General features: G+C 38.5%; 1 protein-coding gene across 1 annotated transcript; it reads right to left on the bottom strand.

Moving 5' to 3' along the window:
• Positions 1-315: 315 nt before the first annotated feature.
• Positions 316-18045, bottom strand: LOC137259565 (galactoside alpha-(1,2)-fucosyltransferase 2-like). Its single transcript, XM_067797192.1, has 2 exons — positions 17736-18045; positions 316-1283 (listed from the first exon to the last, which is right to left on the bottom strand). The coding sequence occupies exons 1-2, from the start codon at positions 18043-18045 to the stop codon at positions 316-318; spliced, it is 1278 nt and encodes a 425-aa protein (XP_067653293.1).
• Between the last annotated feature and the right edge of the window lie 2815 nt (positions 18046-20860).

The following is a 20860-nucleotide window of genomic DNA, read 5'->3' as shown; positions in this document are numbered from 1 at the left end:
CATGAAGCAACAGTCAGACAAACAAACAAAGAACACAAACAGGAATACAGGCAGTTAAGTCGAGTACCAGCAAATAAGTGAGCGACTGACTTTAGCTTTACACCACTTAAGCAGTATTCCATCTGTGTGGCAGTGGTCTGTAAATCATCCAGTTTGAATTAGACAATGCAGTAATGAGTATTATAAACATCGATCTACTAAACGGACATGTGTCCAACGAGTCATATGCTTGACCGTTCGATTCCGTTGGTCGCGTTTTACAACAACCACGGGTTGCTGAAGATCAGTCTTACCCTGATCTTCATATGAGTTTGATCAAGCATCAAGAGGTACCCAGTGAGGCAAAAAGTGGTCTTCCTTTATGAGATTCCTAGCTAACACCGATCCTGGCCTGGGAAAATCTCTGTAATATACGGCGTACCCATTTCCAAGCCAAGCAGCCCACCAACCATAGGTACCCACTGTCATTATCATGTGGTCACACAAGGTCAATGTCGCAAAGTCTACAAAGGGATCTGAATTTTCCATGAGTATTATATCCGGGGAAACAACATTTTGTCTGCACCAGTTTTTGTCATCGGTAGCTATAAGGAACAGAGGGTTGTGAAACTTGGTTTTCATATGCGCCACAGCTTTTTGAATATACGACAAAGGGGCAGGAACATAGCCTGACTTTCGTCCAGACACCATGTCTGTGCGTCGAACGTGAATCCCGACAACAGTTCGGTTTGAATGCTTACTTGTGTATTTTTCCAAACACTGACGACTGAGATCAATATATTTCCTTCTGAAGACGAACTCTTTTCTTATTGAGTCTCCGATGGAATGGAAATACTTCCATGATTGAAGGTACCCCAAGATTTCAACATTTCCATCGGGCAGTGTGAGGAGCTTGTGGTCATAAGCGCCATACTGTTTCTCTGAAACACGAATCGAAGAGTGATTGCGTTTATCCGCGATGAAAGATATGTTAAAGAGCCCGTTGAGTAAATTAGATTTAGAAATAAAAGGTTGTTTTCCTGTACTGACTGCAATTCCAAGCAATGAGGCATATTCAAACATATTGTTTCCCAGACGTCCCCGGAATGCTACTGTTAGAGTGTTGACGCTTGGCGTGGTTGTCCGCCATTTTGAAAACACGTTCCCGACGACGTCATCGGAAAGCACCGTGATGTTGAACCTTGATCCAGTTGTGTTATGATTTCCAGATGAAATGTTGAGGTCCTGAGTCCAATTATATATTTCTGAATAGTTGAAAATATCTTTTTCTTGCAGTAGAACATCTTGAAGTGGAATTAAAGCCATGAACACTATCACCATGAATATAATTACACACAAGAATATACGTTTCCAAGTGTGTAAGGCAGCCATTACGCCTTATCCTTTTAGCTAACTCAGCAGAATTCTAACTCAAGACGCCCTTAAAATTATCATGCATGTTAATGCAACATGAAAATATCCAGCAACTATTATATGTCAAATATATAAGTTTATCATGTCCGGCCTTGGTGAAATATAGAATTTGCTGTGGTAGACAAGAAACAGTTTTCTAGCCGATGAACGTGTTTGATGTTATCATGACAGGCCAAGGCGTCTTGTGAAAGGACAAGGCCTCCCGTAAAAGGTCATGGTCTCCAATAAAAGGTCAAGGTCTCCCATGAAAGGTCATGGTCTCCCGTGAAAGGTCAAGGTCTCCCGTGAAAAGTCAAGGCCTCCGATGCATCTCGGACTGTAACCCTTTGTTGATCTTCTCGATTTATCAGCATGGGTGTCACGTGGTAAATTTCGGCATTGTTGTGGGCGGTTTTCCCTGGAAAATAATCGACAAAAATGTATGGGGGACATGCAACTTGAGTTCGAATGAAAAACACTAACAGTCAACTAGTCTGTGTCTCGTGATGCACATGCTATGAAATCAGTCCAACTGTCAAGGCTCACGTTGCCTAAACTATGGTTTATACCGCTGGTGTTGTCACAATTCTCAGTTTGTCATCGGTAGTCTGTAATCCATATGTACTGTTCCAGGCTTAATGTGTGGAATAGATGCACTTATAAACATCTAGTGACGTCACGCTATTGTTCTCGCGAGCACTATTTTTGCCACACCCGATGCTCTGTCTGTAAGTTGGGAATTACTTCAATATCGTCCCTCTGCCCAGGGATTTTCTGAGGAACTGCCATTGACCTTGCATTATTACTTGTTTTGAAGACTGGTGCGACTTAGTCTTGTCATCATGTAGTCATGAAATATGATATTATTGCCAATTCGCAACACGTAGTGCCGACACCCGGTTTCGAACTCGCAACCCTTCGCTTACTAGCTTGGCGTTTTTACCCACTTGGCTACGAAACCTATTGTTTGTATGAACTGTGTGTTCCTCGCAAGACGTGTGCGAAGCAAGAGCAAGGCAAGGCGTCGGCTTCCCGTCCCACCCCCACTTGATTTCACCAGTAAATACCAAACACTGAAAAATATCTAACTTATATATCTAATTAATACAGTCGGTTAATAAGTTGGAGAAAGTATGACCCGTGGAGTTTGCGAAGAGGGACGGCCCTCGGGCATTTTCCTGGTCAAAGCAGCCTTACTTCTTCGCAATGCCCGGGGGTCATGTTTTATCAGCTACTTATAAAGGATGCTCCTTTTATCAGATAAAAATGTAGAATACATCAGTTGATGTTTTATTATGTCCTTATTCTCTTCATTACACACTGCACACTATCCGTGAGTTTCTGATAACATACCTAGTTTCACAAATCTGTACACAGTTCAAACCATATATTACAACCTATAATAATATGAAGCCTTGGTGCTATGAATCCCGATTGCAAAGGACATAAATGTATAAAACCTTCATTATTCTAATTTTCTGACTACATGTTATGACATCAATTTCCATTAGAGATCATCTTTTCTTATCATGATCCTGTTCCATGTACATGCACTGGAGCTTTCTTCACATAGGTTCTCTTTAGCGTGTTGACAAATCCAGTTCATGAAAATTCTGTCGTTGCTTTGTCGTTGAAATAAATATGTTTAAACCACAGTTCTGATGGAAATATAGTCCACGTATCGTTATATGTGTAAATATAGCCATTCATCATAAAGCTGAAAAAAGTGAAGCTTGTTAGAAATGTTCAGACAATCTTAGAGGCATTTCGTTATTTCTAAGTACTCTTTGTTACAAATACGCATGACAGATGTATCGTGAAAATGTACAATCCAAAATATGTCCATGATGGTTATCGAAGTGCCATGTCCAGTTGATATATTGGTTTACCGTGCCATGAAAGTGACACGCTTTGTATGTATGTATGTATGTATGTATGTATGTATGTATGTATGTATGTATGTATGTATGTATGTATGTATGTATGTATGTATGTATGTATGTATGTATGTATGTATGTATGTATGTATGTAGATGGATGGATGGATGGATGGATGGATGGATGGGTGAATGGATGGATGGGTAGGGATGGATGTATGGATGTATGGATGATGGATGGATGGATGGATGTGCGTACATACGGATGCACGCCCATAATATATATGTACGCAACACCACATCTACGGTAGTGAGAGAGGAAATGTTTTAAGTCACCTCGGCAAAGTTTCAACCATATCGTGACTAAAAATGCATAGATTTATAATGATACCAGAACAGCAAAAGTGATTATAATCATATTAATAATAACAAAATTAATAACTGTAACAATGACGATAATGATGTTTGTTCCTTTGTTGTCATGACGACGAGGCGTCGGGTAAATAGAGTACCCTGCCTTGACAGTGGCCCGTTATATCACTGTGTGTCGACTTGATATGGGTGTAAATCAATAAGTGATAAAGGTCTACGAAGTTCTGAATTGAGGTTAAACCAACACTGACTTACGACTCCGACAATAGAACCCTTAGCCACATGCTTGAAGCAGGGAATTGGGACACAAATATTTAGTGTCTAATGCAACTCTTCCCGCAATGCGGTTGCAACTAGCAACATTTGTTATTTTATATATTCCAGGATTAATACAGTCGAGTCTGGGCCAGACTGTTCAGTGATGTACATCATGACTTATTGCTATACTACACGTGTCAACCAGAGAGCCTGACCACCCGGCCCTTTTAGTCTCCTTTTAAAACATGGTTGTTGAAACCTGTTTCTGCACACATTGTAATAGCATATTCTACTTCGTGAGCGCAGCGTAACCCGTTCCAACGTAATCCACACAGAAAGCTAGGGAACAACACTGAAACCGACGGCTTCAATATTCTTGTTGGGTAGTATGGTGAACAGGAGAATTGTAACCCCAGTCTTCACGGGTAACAACTCTTGCAAATTTGTATTAGACTCACCTATGTGAAATTCATGGCTGGCCTACAGAATCACTCCCAATAACACGCTGTAGCAGTCAGTGATAAGACTACTAAGCAAGGCTTGAAACACGTTATATTTATGACTAGGGTGGATTTACTGCTTAACTATCAAACAATATACAGGATCAATGTCAATAAGTGAGATCGGGGACTATGAGCTTACGTGGAGATATTGTAGTCAACTCAACTGTTTTAATTAGGGGTTGTTATAGTGAATTTGATCCCTCTAGCTGAATTTGAAACCGATTTTAACAAAACTAAGCTTTACACTAAAAGTACCTTTAATAGAACGAAACAGTTAAGGGGTGTTCAAAGACTCCGTGCAGAATCGAAAACTTACAAAAAATGTTTAGATAAATATATACGAATCCATTCGTATATTCCACGTTCACTCCAAAGAACGTTTAGAAATAATAGAAAGGAATCACCAAAGCAATACAGGAACACCCTTAAGGATAGACGCTTTAATGGAAATGGAACATGTCCTACTATTGATTCCTTTTGTCATTATTATAAAACTTTAAATTTCAGCGACCAAATTGACGACGACAGAAATGAATCCACACACGAAAATCAGATTTTAATCTCGATTGTAGCATATTAAATAAAGATATCACTCTAGAAGGAATAAAGATAACTATTACAAAATTGAAGAGAGGTAAAGCCAGTGGAATAGGTAATATTGCAAATGATTATATTATTGACACAGAGGGTATACTAGCCCCATTTTAGGTCGATTTCTTCAGTCTTATACTTTCAACTGGGAAACTTCCACAATCACGGCTAATCCGTATTATAAAACCCATATACTAAAATAAAGGCGACCAAAATGACCCCAAGTCACACAGACCAGTAACAATCTTGAGTTGTGTCGGAAAGTCTTTCACATGTATTTTAAATGCCAGGCTTTCGGAATTAGAAATGAAAAATTTAATTACTCCAAAACAGGCGGGTTTTAGAAAGAACTTTACAACAATAGATAACACGTTTGTTTTACATATACATGCAAATATAATGTCCACTCAAAAACAAAACCTCTTCTGTGCGTTTATTGACTTTACGAAAGCATTTGACATTGTTTGGAGAATTGGTCTGTGGACGAAGATTGGAAGATTGGAATTCACAGCACATTCGTCACGCTTATTGCAGACATGTACGATCACATTAAATCAATTGTAAACTTCAACAATGATTCCTCTTGCTATTTTCCTTGTGAAAAAGGTGTTCTCCAGGGAGAAAATTTGTCTCCACTCTTATTTTCAATCTTTTTAAACGATTTAGAAAACCACCTGTAAGAACTTGGCTGTAATGGCGTTAAATTAGAGATGTTTAGTGAAAATGAACCACAAGTATTCTTACAACTTTTAGTATTATTATACGCTGATGATACTGCACTTTTTGGAAAAAGTAAAGAAAATCTTCAAAAATCGTTAGACTCATTTTATGATTATTGCGGAAACTGGAAATTAAACGTTAATTTATCGAAAACAAAAGTCCAGCTAAAACATCAAGATTAGAATTTATATGTGGAAATAGAAAAATAGATATCGCTGATAGCTATGTTGATTTAGGAATAGAATTCCATAGAAATAAAAGAATGGTTACCGGCATTAAACGAGTAGTAGTAAATGCCACAAAAGCGGCGTACTGTCTCTTAAAGAAAGCACGAAATGTTAATCTACCACTAGATTGTCTTATGTCAGATTTTGATGTCATGATATCACCAATCCTTACATACGGATCCGAAATATGGGGACATGAGAAAGTAGAACTTATTGGAAGTGTCCATTTAAAGTCTCTACAATTCCCTCGGGCCCTAGAAAATCCACCCAAAACTTTATGGTTCATGGCGAATTAGGTAGAATCTATGTCTGAGACCATCAAACTATCTCATGTTTTATACCAATACATTAGTCATGACTATGAACAACACCCTACGGCATACCTTTGGTTACACCCCACAAAACATTTATTAGACAGAATTGGTTTATCCGAATTGATTTTAAATCCCTCGGCATATTCTACAAAGTCCTTAATTTCAAAAGCAAAACAAATCTTTATAGATCAGTTTATTCAAAAATGGCAAGAAGATAAACGTTCCAGTTCTAAGGGATTCTATTTTCAATACTTTTAAAAACACTGTCCTTTGAAAAATATCTTATATTTCCAAAATCTATACACAACTGTATTTTGAAATTTAGGACCTCAAATCTAAATATTCCGACTGAAACTGGCAGATGGCAGAAAATACCGAGAGAAGGAAGAATATGAAGGTTAAGCAAAAGCAACTTTGTAGGTAACGAATTCCATTACCCTTTTTAAACGTATGTCACGTAATTCTTATAGAAAATTATTCACCCCCTCAAAATATCACAGTTGGGCCTCTTAGTAAGGTTATGTCACCTGTCAACTTTAAACTTAGCAAGTGCTTATCACCTTTTATTTCTCACTTGTGTGAACTGTTACGTAATTATCTCATTCTCATGACGCATGCTTACATTTATAGTGTTAATATTGTATACTCTTTGCTCTTGTACCACTAATGGTGGTTTTTATGAGAATAACGAAGTTGAAGTTGCATGCGTTGGATGGGTGGATGAAGGTTACGCAGGAAAATCAGGTGATCTGGGTATACTACGTCGACAGGCAGCTGTGCAGTCAACCAGATAGTTTGTTGTTTTAACCTGTCTCACAATTCTTATATCTGACCAGGGATATTCTAACATGCTGCTGTTAAAGATCACATGTACTCTAGAGGGTGAAAATGCATAAAGCACTCATTGACATCTTTATAAATGAAACGTCGTCATTAAAAATGCTCATTTCTATCTTTAATTACCTTAAATCGACCTTTTTGAAAACAGTGCACAATTCTCACCCGCAAACGATATTTCAACCAATCAGAGTGGCTCGTCTCCGTGACGTAATAGTAGGTAGAGATATGAGGATCTATGCAGAATTCATCTGCATTCCAGGGGTGAACTCTTTCGTTTACCGGTTTGTACAAACCTGAAATCGCGACAGATGTTGTGAAAAATAACACCTATATGTTCTCACAATTGACTATCATTTAGTTTTGTCTCATGCTTTGCCTAGTTTCCAAGTTACAACCCCTTTTTTCATAGACGGTTCTGTCAAAATCACTTGGTGTCGCTAGGTTGTAATCCGTGTTAGGTGGTATAAACCTACACGTTATTTGTCATCATTCACTTGATGCTCAGTTAATGAATTTATAACAGGTATAATTAGTGGTAACGCCACTTAGATAACGCGAAAAAGGTCCCCATTTGGCATTTCTTGTGTCTGAATCGATCAAAGGAGTAACCGATAACATGCTGATTGATAAATTGCTTTCATGCGGATTTAATGGGGAGATTTGACAAAAGGTAGTGTTTATGTATGTACATTTACTAAAAAACCTTTTTAAAAGAATGACGCACATTATGTAATTAGTTGCCAGGTGTGCTATCTTGGGTGACTAATGGGAAATGGGAAAACCTGAAACGATACATCAAGTTTTCGTATATTAGACTGTTAAAAGACACATCACTTGGGAAATCCGCAGATGAATTATATATCACTTGTTTTTGTGGATATTCATGGATGCATTCCTCGAACAAGGTAATAACCTGACATTGACCCTATAACTTTAATTTTAACATTTGCGTTTTGTTTTTATTAAAAAACATGTGTAATAATGCAGACGACATACAATAGGGCGTGCTTGCGAATTATGATTCATATAGGCAAACTATAAAATGTCTAGACATTACATTCCTGTTATACATTCGCAGACTGCTTCTTTTCATTAAGTTTCAAAATGGATACAAGTATGATTATAAAGTAATAAGGATTATGAGACCAATATAAAGACGTATATTAACAAGTGTTTACATACTGGTGAGTGAACGTTTACAAACCAAGTAGATTTAGCAAGTGAAGAAATGTATCGCGCAGTATTTTCACTTCGACCCCGACTTCGCTTGTGTTATGTTACAGGTTGTGTCATGCAAACTCCTTTTCGTTATGATTGAAATACGTATTTAACTACAAGTAGAAAGTAGTTATGATTTTCTAACTTGATGAAAACAAACCTTAATCCCATTAATTCAAACGACTTTCAGAAATGGCGGCGCCCTGTCTTAGGATGAATGGTATTTAAGTTTTCACCGACTTACAAAAGCAAGATTACTTTTCACTGGTAGTAAAATATTTTCCTTATTGGTGGACATTAGGATTTTACTTGACATGGCTTATAACATAATAATTTCATGCTTGGAAGCGAGGCTTCCGAGGAAGAAAGCGTTATATTCATGCAAAATCCTTTCGGTCAGCATCCTTTTGGTGTAGTAAGCAGTCGTGATTTTATAAACTTGATGAAACTTGAACTCTATTTTCTATCCTGGAAGAGTGGTAAGGGGCCAACCATCCGATGTAGTATATACCACAGGCTTCCACAACGCTCGATTCGCACACACAAACAACCAATTTACGCACAAACTACGGGGTCCGGTGGAAATCTGTGCATAGTGACATCATCACATTTTCCCCAAGGAGCAATTGACGGCAAAATAACAATTCGGCATGTCTTTTGTGACGTCTAGAAAACAAATGACGTGTTTCCATACAACTAGCTGAAAATCGTTTCTTCTATGACGTCACTGCAGGGCTCTGGCGACAGAGTTACGTAACCAGTTTGTGGTTTCGTTTGCGGGCGAGAGAGAAGCAGGCGGCTTTTTAGCAACTTTTGAGCGCTTGGTATTAATTAACCACAAGTTTGTTTTGTTTTGTTTTGTTCCGTTTATGACTAAGCAGAAGTCTTTCATATGCAGTGGTAAAAAGATTACCAAAACATTGAGTTAAATCGTTCTAGTGTGATCTAGCGATAGTTTTGCGTTCTTTAATAGGTTTTGGGAGGGATGGCCGTGGTGTATCATTTATTCTCCATTCATTCACATATGTACTTTTTGTTTTAGTTTTTCTTTATTTCTTGCAATAATTCACATATAATTATTGTTCTTAATTCTTACTATAATTTATTCATTCAATGTAAAATTCCGATTGATACAGTAAACTAGCTGAGGTACTGTTAAACGCAGTCGAAGTTGCTCTTGAAATGAACCAAGTCAGTGTGTGCATTGGACCATGACGAGACACATGGTAATTAGTAGAAATGGTAAAGAAAGCAAGCGAGTGACCTATCCCTGATTATTCAAATTGGAGAATACCCCATAAAAAATCAATCGAAGAAAAGACGGGAACGTCAAACGAGAATTACTAAAAAATGATCCCACAATGTTAAAACGAAACATGATAAACTGGGTAGGTACACTCAAAATATTGCAAGCGTAAGGTTTTGCCCACGATAGAATGTATTCAACAATGGAAACTTTCACTACATACCGAGTGTCACCTAGAAAGAAACAGTTTTGGTGCTTCGTGTTTCCTTTGTGAGGGGGTTTTACATGGCCTTTAGTTCACGCAGTATTTTTAGTTCTTTCCTTAATTACCCATTTGGGGCTCCTTAATTAACCCTTATGTGTTCTGTAGAAGCACGGACTATGTATTTTATTAAGTGGTTATTGGCAAATGTCAGGGAGACTGACAAGACATATTTCAATACAGCTCTCACAACACTGTTTATCAATGTTTTTCAGCGTAGTCTTTATGTCACTGGAGTTCGGTCAGTGATTTCACAAATAACTTCAACTTCATAGATATATCTGGAATTTTGTTAGTATTTATAAAATACCCAAATTCAAAAGAGTTCCAAGGCGTAGTATTCTAAATGTATATGATGCTGGAAGTAAAGCTCTACATTTAGGACCAGTGAAGATCTGGAGTAGAATAGGCCTTCAGCAAACCATGCTTGCCATTAAAGGCGACTATGCTTGTTGTAAAAGGCGACTAACGGGGTGGGGTGGTCAGGCTCGTTGACTAGGCTGACACGTGTCATCAGTTCCCAATTGCGTAGACCGATGCTCATGCTGTTGACCACTGGATCGTCTGGTCCAGGCCCGATTATTTACACATCGTCGCCATGTAGCTGGAATGTTACTGGGTGCGGCGTCAAACTAACCTCACTCAGTGAATTAAACTGGGTTATCTGTCATTATGCTTTCATCTAGTTTTGACCATATGTTTGCAAAATAAAGGAAACAAGCAAATGAAAATATTTTTGTTCTCGAGCGAAATTAGTCCAATTAAAACCAGAATGATTTCATCTTTGGTCATGATACTTATAAACACTTTCATTCAATTACAACCTCCAAAATAATAAAAACCTTATGTATTTTGACTGCAAGTATATGTACCTGTTAAACATTAGCGGAATTAAGGCGACGAGTTGAATATTGTGCCATGATACTTATAAATATTCTCTCATTCATTCACAACCTCCAAAACATAGGAAAAGTTGCATTTTGAGTAAAGTAAATGTTCTCACGCGTTTTAGAATATCGCTCTCAATTACCAAAGTAAGTCAAAATGAGTTGAAGTTTGTGTCATGATACTTTGTTTTATTTACATCCTCCAAAAAATTGGGAAGATTATTTTGACCGAAACCAAAATGTTTTCGCATATTGGCGAGATTCTTTTTAAAATACTCTCAGTTAGCGGAATTACGTCAAAATGAGTTGAAATTTATGTCATGATACTCATGAATGTAACTTCATTCACTTACATCCTCCAAAACATGTGAAAAGATGTATTTGGAGTAAAAGTAAATATTCTCGCCCATTGGACAAATGTTTTCTGAATTAGCAGAATTAAGTCAAAATGAACTGAATTTCGTGTCAAGCCACTCATGAATATACTCATTTATCTACAAACTCTAAAACATAGAAAAAACAAGTAAAAGTACATATTCTCACCCATGGGCCAAAATGTTTCCCATGGGCTAGATTTTTTAAAAATCGCTCTCAGTAAGGAGCCAAGTCACAACGAGCAGAAATGTGTGTCATGATACTTATGAATATACTTCTTATTCATTTACACAACATCCGAAACATTTATTCTAAAAGAAATTAAACATTCTCGCCCATTTAAATTTTGAGTTTTCGAAAACAAAAATGTTCATTTTTTCACCCATATTCATAACAGCTGCATGTTTATTTTTGTCAAATCCATTGTGAGAGAGTGGCCACAGTGCGGAGAGCCCGGAATTAAGTTGTGACGTGTTACCATCATTTTGAAATTTGATGCGTCAATGAAAAAGAAGACGTCCAATGCAATGCCCTATTTGGACTGGTAAGACACGCTCTCAAGTTATAATGTTCTTATCTTACCTCACACATAAAAGTCGTTTTCTGATTCCCAGAACCAATCAATGTAGCCCGCTTACAAGGGAATAAACGTGACGCAAAGCCATGCTCAACCATTCGCATATCACAGTGTAATAACATGCTACGAGATTCCTTCTAATCGTTTAATCATGTATATGAATGTAAGAACAATGACGACATCATTGCTGACAACGGAAAACGATTATACGTATGTTCAGCAGTTAGCGAACAAGCAGGCTAGAAGTCATACGTACGACGAAGGGACATATTTCACCAGAAGAGATCTTTCATTCACACAATTCAAACTTATTCTTCAGAGCCTTCAAACATGCCTTACCGCCAGCATTTCAACCACGTGACCTCGGCCCAACACGCCATAGAAAGTCCTCGACCCAACACACCCTAGAAAAGCTTCTTTATTATGAACGTCAAAGATATTGTCAACACGATTCATTCACAACATTGAACAGATTTCATGAAAAGCCGTCAGTCATATTCGCAGCCAGAAATATCTTTTGTATGGTCATAATGACTCTCAGATCTGCTACAGAAAGAGCCTCAATATAACAGCTACCCTCCAAAAGCAGCTATTAAAATCGTACTTATCAATTCATATTTGATTTCCTCTCTATAGCTTCGTAAATCTGCCGATTGATACCTCCAGAAAAGATATTAGAGGAATTTTCACCTTTTCTCGGATTGTTACTACGCGTTTACGTATGAGGTGTTGTCGGAGCTATAGAATTATAGAATATGTTTTAAGGAAGGGATCGTCATTGCAAAAGAGCGTCACATGTCATGCCCTCGGAGGTTGTTTACGTCTGACCATCGGAAGCATCCGGGGGCATGACTTATGACGCTCTTTTGCAGTGACGATCTTTTTATTAAGAATAATCTATAGCTCAACACCTCGTGCCTATCGCGTTCAATACAGGTGGTCAAAGATGGATAATAATAAAAATGAAAACAGTAGACAAAACTCACCCAGACGGGTGCTCCTTCCAGTGACACCATGTCTTGGTGTGTGCGTTTCAGGACGCGACCGACAAATCACGGAACGGAGCCGGGAAATTTCCGAAGATTCCCGAACGTGTTTCGTGTATTACCAACATTGTTTCCGATAGAGGCGTTGTGTTTATGTTATTACCGCTAAACTACCGATAACGCTGTAGTTGTTTCGCGAGTGGGATACGTTTGTTTACATTTGAGACGTAAATTCCTTCAAATTTGCCGTAATTCCTTCAGTTATTTAGGGGGGAGGGATGGGGGGGGGAGGGGGGGAGCTGTTCACTGTCTTTGAGTTTAAGTGTGTATAAGAAGTTCGGACACGTTGCGTTGTCTGTATAGGCGATGTCCCCGATGACGTTGCGGGTCTTCGGCATGATGAGCGAACGCTTTAACCGCTAGGCTACCCCCACAGCCCCTGTTTTTGCAGTGGAATTTCAAAACAAAATTCTAATTATTTAACCCCCAATTTTATTTCCCCACAATTGTCAGCAATAGATATGCAAACGAATGTAATACACTGCACAAAATCTGCAATATCTTATTGAAGTCCGATTATGACTAAATCATCTAATACATGTCACCTAACTAACAGAGGGTAAGATTCTTTATGGATAACAACTTCTTTATTACATATGATGCGACGTTTCGGTATGGATCCTTATACCGTTGTCAAGCAAACAGAATGCCCAATACATGTCCATCATTTCATACATATATGCATCATAAAATGATAATTTATCAATTATCAACTGAATACCGATATGTATAGTCTGGTTCATAATTATTGAGAATTTTTCTTCTTACTTTGAGCTATCCTAACACCTCAACTGATTCACTGATACTTAAAACTAAGTAATGGTATAAGGGAGGTAACTCATCTTGGCCTACTGAGTATAGTACAATTAGAGTTACCTCCCCTGAATTTGTAGCAGACGTCATTTTCCTCAGCACTGTCAACAATGTCTGCTGAAGATAAAAGAAGGTTGATTTTTGAGTTGTGTAATCAAGGAATTGATGATGTAAATACATTGGCAGAGAGAACAGGAACTCCTCTTTCTACTGTGTATAGGATTAGGAAGAATTTTAAAGAGGGAAAGGATTTTGGGCATCAGAAAGGAGCAGGGAGACCCAGAAAATTGGACTTCTCAGATCGCGTCCGCCTGGGAATTTTAGCGTCTAAAAAGCAAAGGGCAAGCATCTCCAACATCAGGTATGAAATGATAGAAAGGGGATCAACAGTTGTATCAAAATCTACAGTTAGAAGAAATTTGATTGATCTTGGATGGGAGAAAAAGACTGGAATTCCTTCTCCTCTCATGAAACAAGAACATAAAGAGAGGCGTGTTGAGTCGTGTTTGGCACATGAAAACTTTGACTGGGAAAATGTGATTTTTACTGATGAAAGCTCAATATGGGTATATCCCAATAATGTGAAAATATGGACAAAGTCTGCATCAGCACCGTTGTATCAACGACCTAAATACAGCCCAAAGTTTCATGTATGGGGAGGGATACCCTTATTAGGAACGACCCCGCTGTGTGTGTTTGAGGGAAATCTGACAAGTCAACGCTACACTAACATATTAGATAATTTTCTTCTTCCAAGTGCACATGTGTTTTATGGAAATGACTGGATTTTGCAGCAAGATAATGATCCTAAACACATCGCAAAACATGCCAAGCAGTGGTTTCAGGAGAAAAATGTTACTGCATTACCATTTCCTGCATATAGTCCTGACTTAATCCCATTGAGAACATTTGGGGGATGATGAAGGAATGTGTGAATCAAAAGGGGTTGACAGAAATTGAAGACATGAAGAGAGAAGTGGTCCGATACTGTGACAGCATAACTCACGAAACACTAACCTCTCTGGTAGGAAGTATGCCTACCCGTCTTAGACTGTGCCGAGAAGCTCAAGGAGACTTGATAAAATATTAAATTGTTACCTACACAACATGAAAAGGTCAGTTCACTTTCACAATACATTCAATTTTATCTGATTTGTTCTCGTTTAATAATATGAAATGCTTTAGCTATTCTCAATAATTTTGAACCATACTGTATAACATCACATTTTAGTTAAATGTTGCAAGCGTTGAGCTTGTTAGATGTGGTAAAGATTAAAAATGGGAAACGTAGAGGACACCCCCACCTGGGAACTTAGTCTGCTCCAGTGAGACGGCATGGTTCAGTGGTTCTGTGCTCTCTGCATATTAGATGGTGCCATACAGGATCCAGAAATTCAATGGATGTCAGTCCCTCTCTGAGACTGAATAAATTCCACTCTGCGTATGCCAGCCATAGCAGCGATATCGTCCTGACCTTAGAGCTCATGTTATATATCACATGTGAGATTCAGCTTGAGTTGCGGAGAACTTTAAACCACTTAAGTAGTACATACAAAACTGTAAAATTAATAATGTTTACTGCATTCTGCATACTTCCTGTATTCTATATAGTTGAACAAAGTACTACAAAATCACATGCCTCTCCACATACTGACGCAGCAGCAGAGTTTAATCTGTTTCAGTTAACAAACTTGAGTAGCTGGGATCAGTCTACTCACCCTGCCCAGAGTTTGGAGCAGTTCATTTATTAGTAGGTAAGACCAGGCAGTTACACTGGTCACACTTGACTGATTTGTCTAATGATTGAGCCGTCTGACAATTCTTTAATATGACCGTTCTTTAATATGTATTGGGACGGATGGCCGTTATTCTCCGTTCATTCACATATGTACTTTTTGTTTTAGTTTTTTCTTCATTCCTTGCAATAATTCACATATAATTATTGTTCTTAATTCTTACTATAATTTACAGATTGATACAGTAAACTAGCTGAGGTACTGTTAAACGCAGTCGAAGTTGCGCTTGAAATGAACCAAGTCAGTGTGTGCGTTGGACCTTGACGAGACATGATAATTAGTACAAATGGTAAAAAAAGCAAGCGACTATATGGAATACCTATCCCTGTTGTAGATTATTCAACTTGGAGAATAACCCTTAAAATCGAAGAAGATGATGGGACGCGCAAACGAGAATTACTAAAACTTGATCCCACAATGCTAAAACGAAACATGATAAACTGGGTAGGTACACGTAGGTTTTGCCCACGATAGAATGTATTCAACAATGGAAACTTTGACTACATACCGAGTGTCACGTGGAAAGAAACAGTTTTGGTGCTTCGTGTTTCCTTTGTGAGAGGGTTTTACAAGTCACTGTGAGCGTTGGACCATGGCGAGGCAAATAGTACAAATGGTAAAGAAAGCGAGTGACCTATCCCTGTTTTAGTAGATTATTCCTGGTCTGGCAAATAGGAGAATACTAGTACCCCTTAAAAATCGAAGAAAAGCCGTGACGGGCAAACGAGAACTACTAAAAATTGATCCCACAATGTTAAAACAAAACATGCTAAACTGGGTAGGTACACTTTCCAAGCGTAAGGTATTGCTCAACATACCGTGTGTCACCTAGAAAGAAACACAGTTTTGGTGCTATGGATTTCCTTTATGAGACTGTTTTACAAGACCTTTAGTTCACGACTTGTGACGTCCTGGAAGGTGACAGTATTTTGAGTTTTTTTCCATAATTGCCCTATTGCTGCTCCTTAATTAACCCTTATTTTTCTGAAGAAGCACACACTATGTATTTTATATTTACGTGGATATTGGCGAATGCCAGTGGGATTGACAAGACATATTTCAATACAGTTCAAAGCTCTCACAATACTGTTTACCAATGTGTCCCAGCATAGTCTTTATATCACTGGAGTTCGGCCACTCACGATTAGGGCTTTCACAAATAACTTCAACTTCATAGATGTATCTTGAGTTTTTTTTATGTTTATAGAATACCTAAATTGAAAAGAATATCAAAGCGTAGTATCAAAATTAGTTGAAGTTTGTTTCATGATACTCATGAAGGCACTTTCATTCATTTACATCCTCCAAAACATAGAAAAAGTTAAATTTGAAGTAAAAGGAGTACCGGTAAATATTCTCGCCCATAGGCCAAAAATGTTTTTCGCCCTTGTGCGAGATTTTTAATTCTTGCTCTCAGTTAGCGGAATTAAAGGGGCACTGATGCGGAGCGAATAATGTTTCTCGCCAACGGTCTAATTACGAAACCAAACTGCAAATTGGTCAGCACTCGCTCCCTCGACCGTGACGGACAAAGGGACTGGGCTCCTGTCCACATTAGCAAAATTTCTTCACCCTAAAAAGTGAGGAGGCCGGATGCCCATCACATGCCGCTATTTAAAAATATCCATGGTATTCCTTATCTGATTGTAACAAGATATCCCAGCAGTGTAGTTTGTTTGGGGTTTTGGGGGTTTTTTTTCTGATGCCTGGATGGTATAGTGACTGATCCAATTTGATCCTATTTGTGTGTTTTTACCTCGATATCTAATCATGCCATGTGAAAATATGATGTCTACATGCACGTAACAAGCCATTTGTTTCTTATAAGTCCGAAACGTTGCACAGCTATGTATTCAGATAGTTTTGAGGGTTGGCCCAGCTATCATAGCAAACATCATACGTTCATTTTTCTAGGTACGACCCTGGTCGGTTCATGGCCGGGAAGTAGACAAATGTAATTTCCTTCTTTGAAAATAGTGTCTATTTAGTGGGAGAGACCGAAAATACTGGCATCTACTTAGTGGGACTTGACATAGCAGAGTGATCTTAAAGTGTCTACGTTGTGGGACGCAAGAAAAAGGCTAAAGCTATCATAAAGCAGACACTCTTTAATGTGGACACATTATTCAACATAGGACATAGGACGACAAATACAGACAACGATAACAAAATGTGATCTACCAGCACTATTAATCTGTCATTTTAAAAGTTTTTTTTTTCTAGGTAGACTTAATCAATCAAGCAGTTCAAAGCACTGAAATTTGAACTGTGATACTACTCAGAGATGTCACTGAACTATAATTAAAAGGTCACTGGACCAAAGTCACTTCGGAATCGGTGTCAGAGTCAGAGTCACTAAATATACACACATTTGGCCAAGCTCTAAAAGTTCAGACACGTGATCATTGTCGTCAATCTCACTTAATGTTTGGCTGATCAGGTTTTGCATGGGGGATCGTAGTCGTGCGTCGATTGCACGATATTTCTTCTTGTGTGGTGGTTCACGCCCGTGACCTTGGAGTTGCTGCACCTTGACCTCGGTGACTGACTGCTCTCGTTTCAGAAGACCAACAACCTCGTAGATGTTTGGGTGTTTCTTTGCTGCGATTCTGTTGATCTTGTGGTGAAATCCTCCCAGGTTGTAATTCGTCCGATGACCGTCGTTTCCAAAGTGATTCCACATGGCAGGGCTCCATGGTCCTTCGATCCAAGTGGTTGTACCAAAGTCCATAAGGCGCGTGACCTTTTCTCCACCTGGGCTATCGCCAACAGTCTAAACCCACACATCTTCGACCTTGTCAAGGGGAACAAGAGGCAGTGCAGCAGCTCTGCGGACCAGCTCCTTCACTTCAGGATCTTCCGAATATTCCACAGATAATCCAACCTTCTGGGTGTAACGCCAGATGCACTGAGTGAAGTGAAAGAAGCATCCTCGGACCTCGGTGTTGGGAAAAACATGCTTGACAGCGTTATGGGTTGCTCTTTCAAAGTCTAGCTGTATAGATGGAGGAGAAAGACGATGACCAAGGTTCTGTGCGGCTTCCTCGATGCACTCAAACATACGTATGTATGTTTGTTCTGTCCTGTTTGGCAACAAGAAAAACACCAGTGGGAACATGTGTCCTTGAACTGTTCCATGCAAAGTATATATTTGGTCAAATATCCTGGGTGCTGAGGAAAATGTACCATCTCCAAAGACTGTATCAACATCACACAAAAATTCAAGGTTCTTGTCAGTTGTGAAGATAAGTATTTGGTCTCCGTCACCGGTAGTGTGCAGGAACTGGTCACCAGCATCAGTCAAAACCCACTGTCCTTCGAGTCTGATGTCTTGTCTTGGGAAGACCAGGCAGGGTTTTCTGACGGTGACGGTTGATGATTGTCTTCAGTGATGTAAACGCTGGAATCCATCGAAGAAGACCGTCAGGCACTGTATCATGGTGCTTTCTTAAGTTGGCTATCTCGTCGTCGTAAATCTTAGGGATCGGCGTTGTCTCAGTCTTCGCGCTGTGAATCAACTTGGATTTGAATGCATCAACTTCAAAGATGAATATGGGATCCACATGGTTGTGGACGTTTTCTGCTGTCTGGAGTCGATCTTGACATGTCACGATGTAAGATGAACAGGCGAAACTTGTTCTTGTTGAAATATAGATGGATGCATTCCTGAATGAGGTAATAGCCTGATATTGTTGCTATAACGTCCTTTTGTCTTAAATTTAATATTTGCATACTGGTATTGTTTTAATTTATTCCTTGTGGCATTCAGCAGAATCTGTATTACAGAAAGTTCGCGAATAGGGTGTGTGTGAAATATGATTCTCGTTGGTAATCTATACTATGTTTAGATATCAAAATCATGTTAGAAATTCACTTTAAGTGTAAGCAGTGGGGATTTATTTTATTAAATACATACAATTGTGACAAGGAACTAATTAGGTTTATAAGACAAAATATAAAGACCTACACTGACGTTATTTTTCAGTCCTAACGTGTTTTTAGATCACTGGCAGATGAGCAAACTTCAAGGTGTTTGATTTGTTTTCATAATAACGGAGTAAAATGACTTCACCTTTGTTGATCAGTCTACACATATCAGTTGCGCATATGGGAGGCAGAGAACCAGTCACGAATTCTGGGAGAAAAACAGTAAGAAACGAAACCACCAGTCCACGGAAATTGCTCGTGTCACGACACTAATAAATATACTTTCATTCTTTTACAAACCGCAAAACATGGAAAAAACATGTATTTTGAGTAAAAGTAAATATTATCGTCCATGGACCGAAATGTTTTTCACCCTTGGGCGAGGTTTTTCTATATTTCTTTCTAAATTAGCGGAATCAAGTCAAATTGAGTTGAAATATGTGTCATAATGCTTATGAACATTATTTCATTCATTAGATACAGGCTCCCTGGCTGTATGGAAAATGTGTTGGTAGCTCGTCATTTTGCTGATTTCTCGACTTCACCAAAGACATGCCGAAATGTTTTGCTGTCGCCAATTGCTCCTTTGAGGTCGGTTAATGGTGTCAGTATGCACAGATTTCCACCGGACCCCGTAGTTTGTGCGTAAATTGGTTGTTTGTGTGTGCGAATCGAGCGTTGTGGAAGCCTGTGGTATATGCTAAATCGGATGGTTGGCCCCCTACCACGCTTCCAGGATAGAAAGTGGAGTTTATAAAATCAAGACTGCTTACTACACATTGCTGACCAAAAGGATATTGCATGAATATAACGCTTTCTTCCTCGCGATCGGAAGCGAGGTTGTGGTGGAAGTGGCAATATTATCGTAAGTAATATTATATTGACCACCGCCTTGCTTCCAAGAGTGAAACTGTTATGTTATAAGCAATGTCATGTAAACTCCTATTGTCCATCAATACAATACACATTTTACTACCAGTAGAAAGTAATTTTGATTTTGTAAGTCGGTGAAAACAAACTTCAATAGCATTCATCCTAAGACAGGGCTTGAAGTCACGAACTAAAGTCCATTTGAATTAATGGGATGATGGTTTGTTTTCATCAAGTTAGAAAATTAAAACTACTTTCTACTAGCAGCTAAATATGTATTTGAATCATGGCCAAAAGGATGTTGCATGACACAACCTGTAACATAACATAAGCGAGGTCGGGGTCGAAGTGAAAATACTGCACGATAAATTTCTTCACTTGCAAAATTTACTTGGTTTGTAAACGTTCTCTCACCTGTATGCAGACACTTGTCAATATACGTCTTTATATTCGGTTTCATAATCGTAATTACTTTGTAATCATACTTGTATGCATTTTGACACTAAATGAAAAGAAGCGATCTGCGAATGTACAACAGGAATGTAAAATCTAGACATTTTATGATTTGCCTATATGAATCATAATTCGCATGCACGCCCTAGTGTACGTCATCTGCTTCATTACACTTCACTACGAAAACAATGATTCTGTTGAAAGCTACGACAGCGTAAAAACAAAAAAAAAAAAATTAAAAATATTAAAATCAAAACAAATTAAAGTCATAGGAGCAATGTCAATTACTTTGTTCG

Source organism: Haliotis asinina, chromosome 13 (genome assembly GCF_037392515.1).
Source record: "Haliotis asinina isolate JCU_RB_2024 chromosome 13, JCU_Hal_asi_v2, whole genome shotgun sequence".
NCBI classification, from domain to species: Eukaryota; Metazoa; Mollusca; class Gastropoda; order Lepetellida; family Haliotidae; genus Haliotis; species Haliotis asinina.
The sequence above is the reverse complement of the archived record's forward strand: the minus strand, read 5'-3'. Positions and strand labels throughout refer to the sequence as shown.

Bases quoted from the DNA above. Each gene is read 5' to 3' on its own strand.
- LOC137259565 (XM_067797192.1), bottom strand. From the start codon at position 18,045: ATGGACTTTGGTACAACCACTTGGATCGAAGGACCATGGAGCCCTGCC. The intron at 1,284-17,735 runs GTGAGATTGACG...TTCCACTTCAAG, and splicing joins CCTGATCAGCCAAACATTAA to ATGTTCTACTGCAAGAAAAA.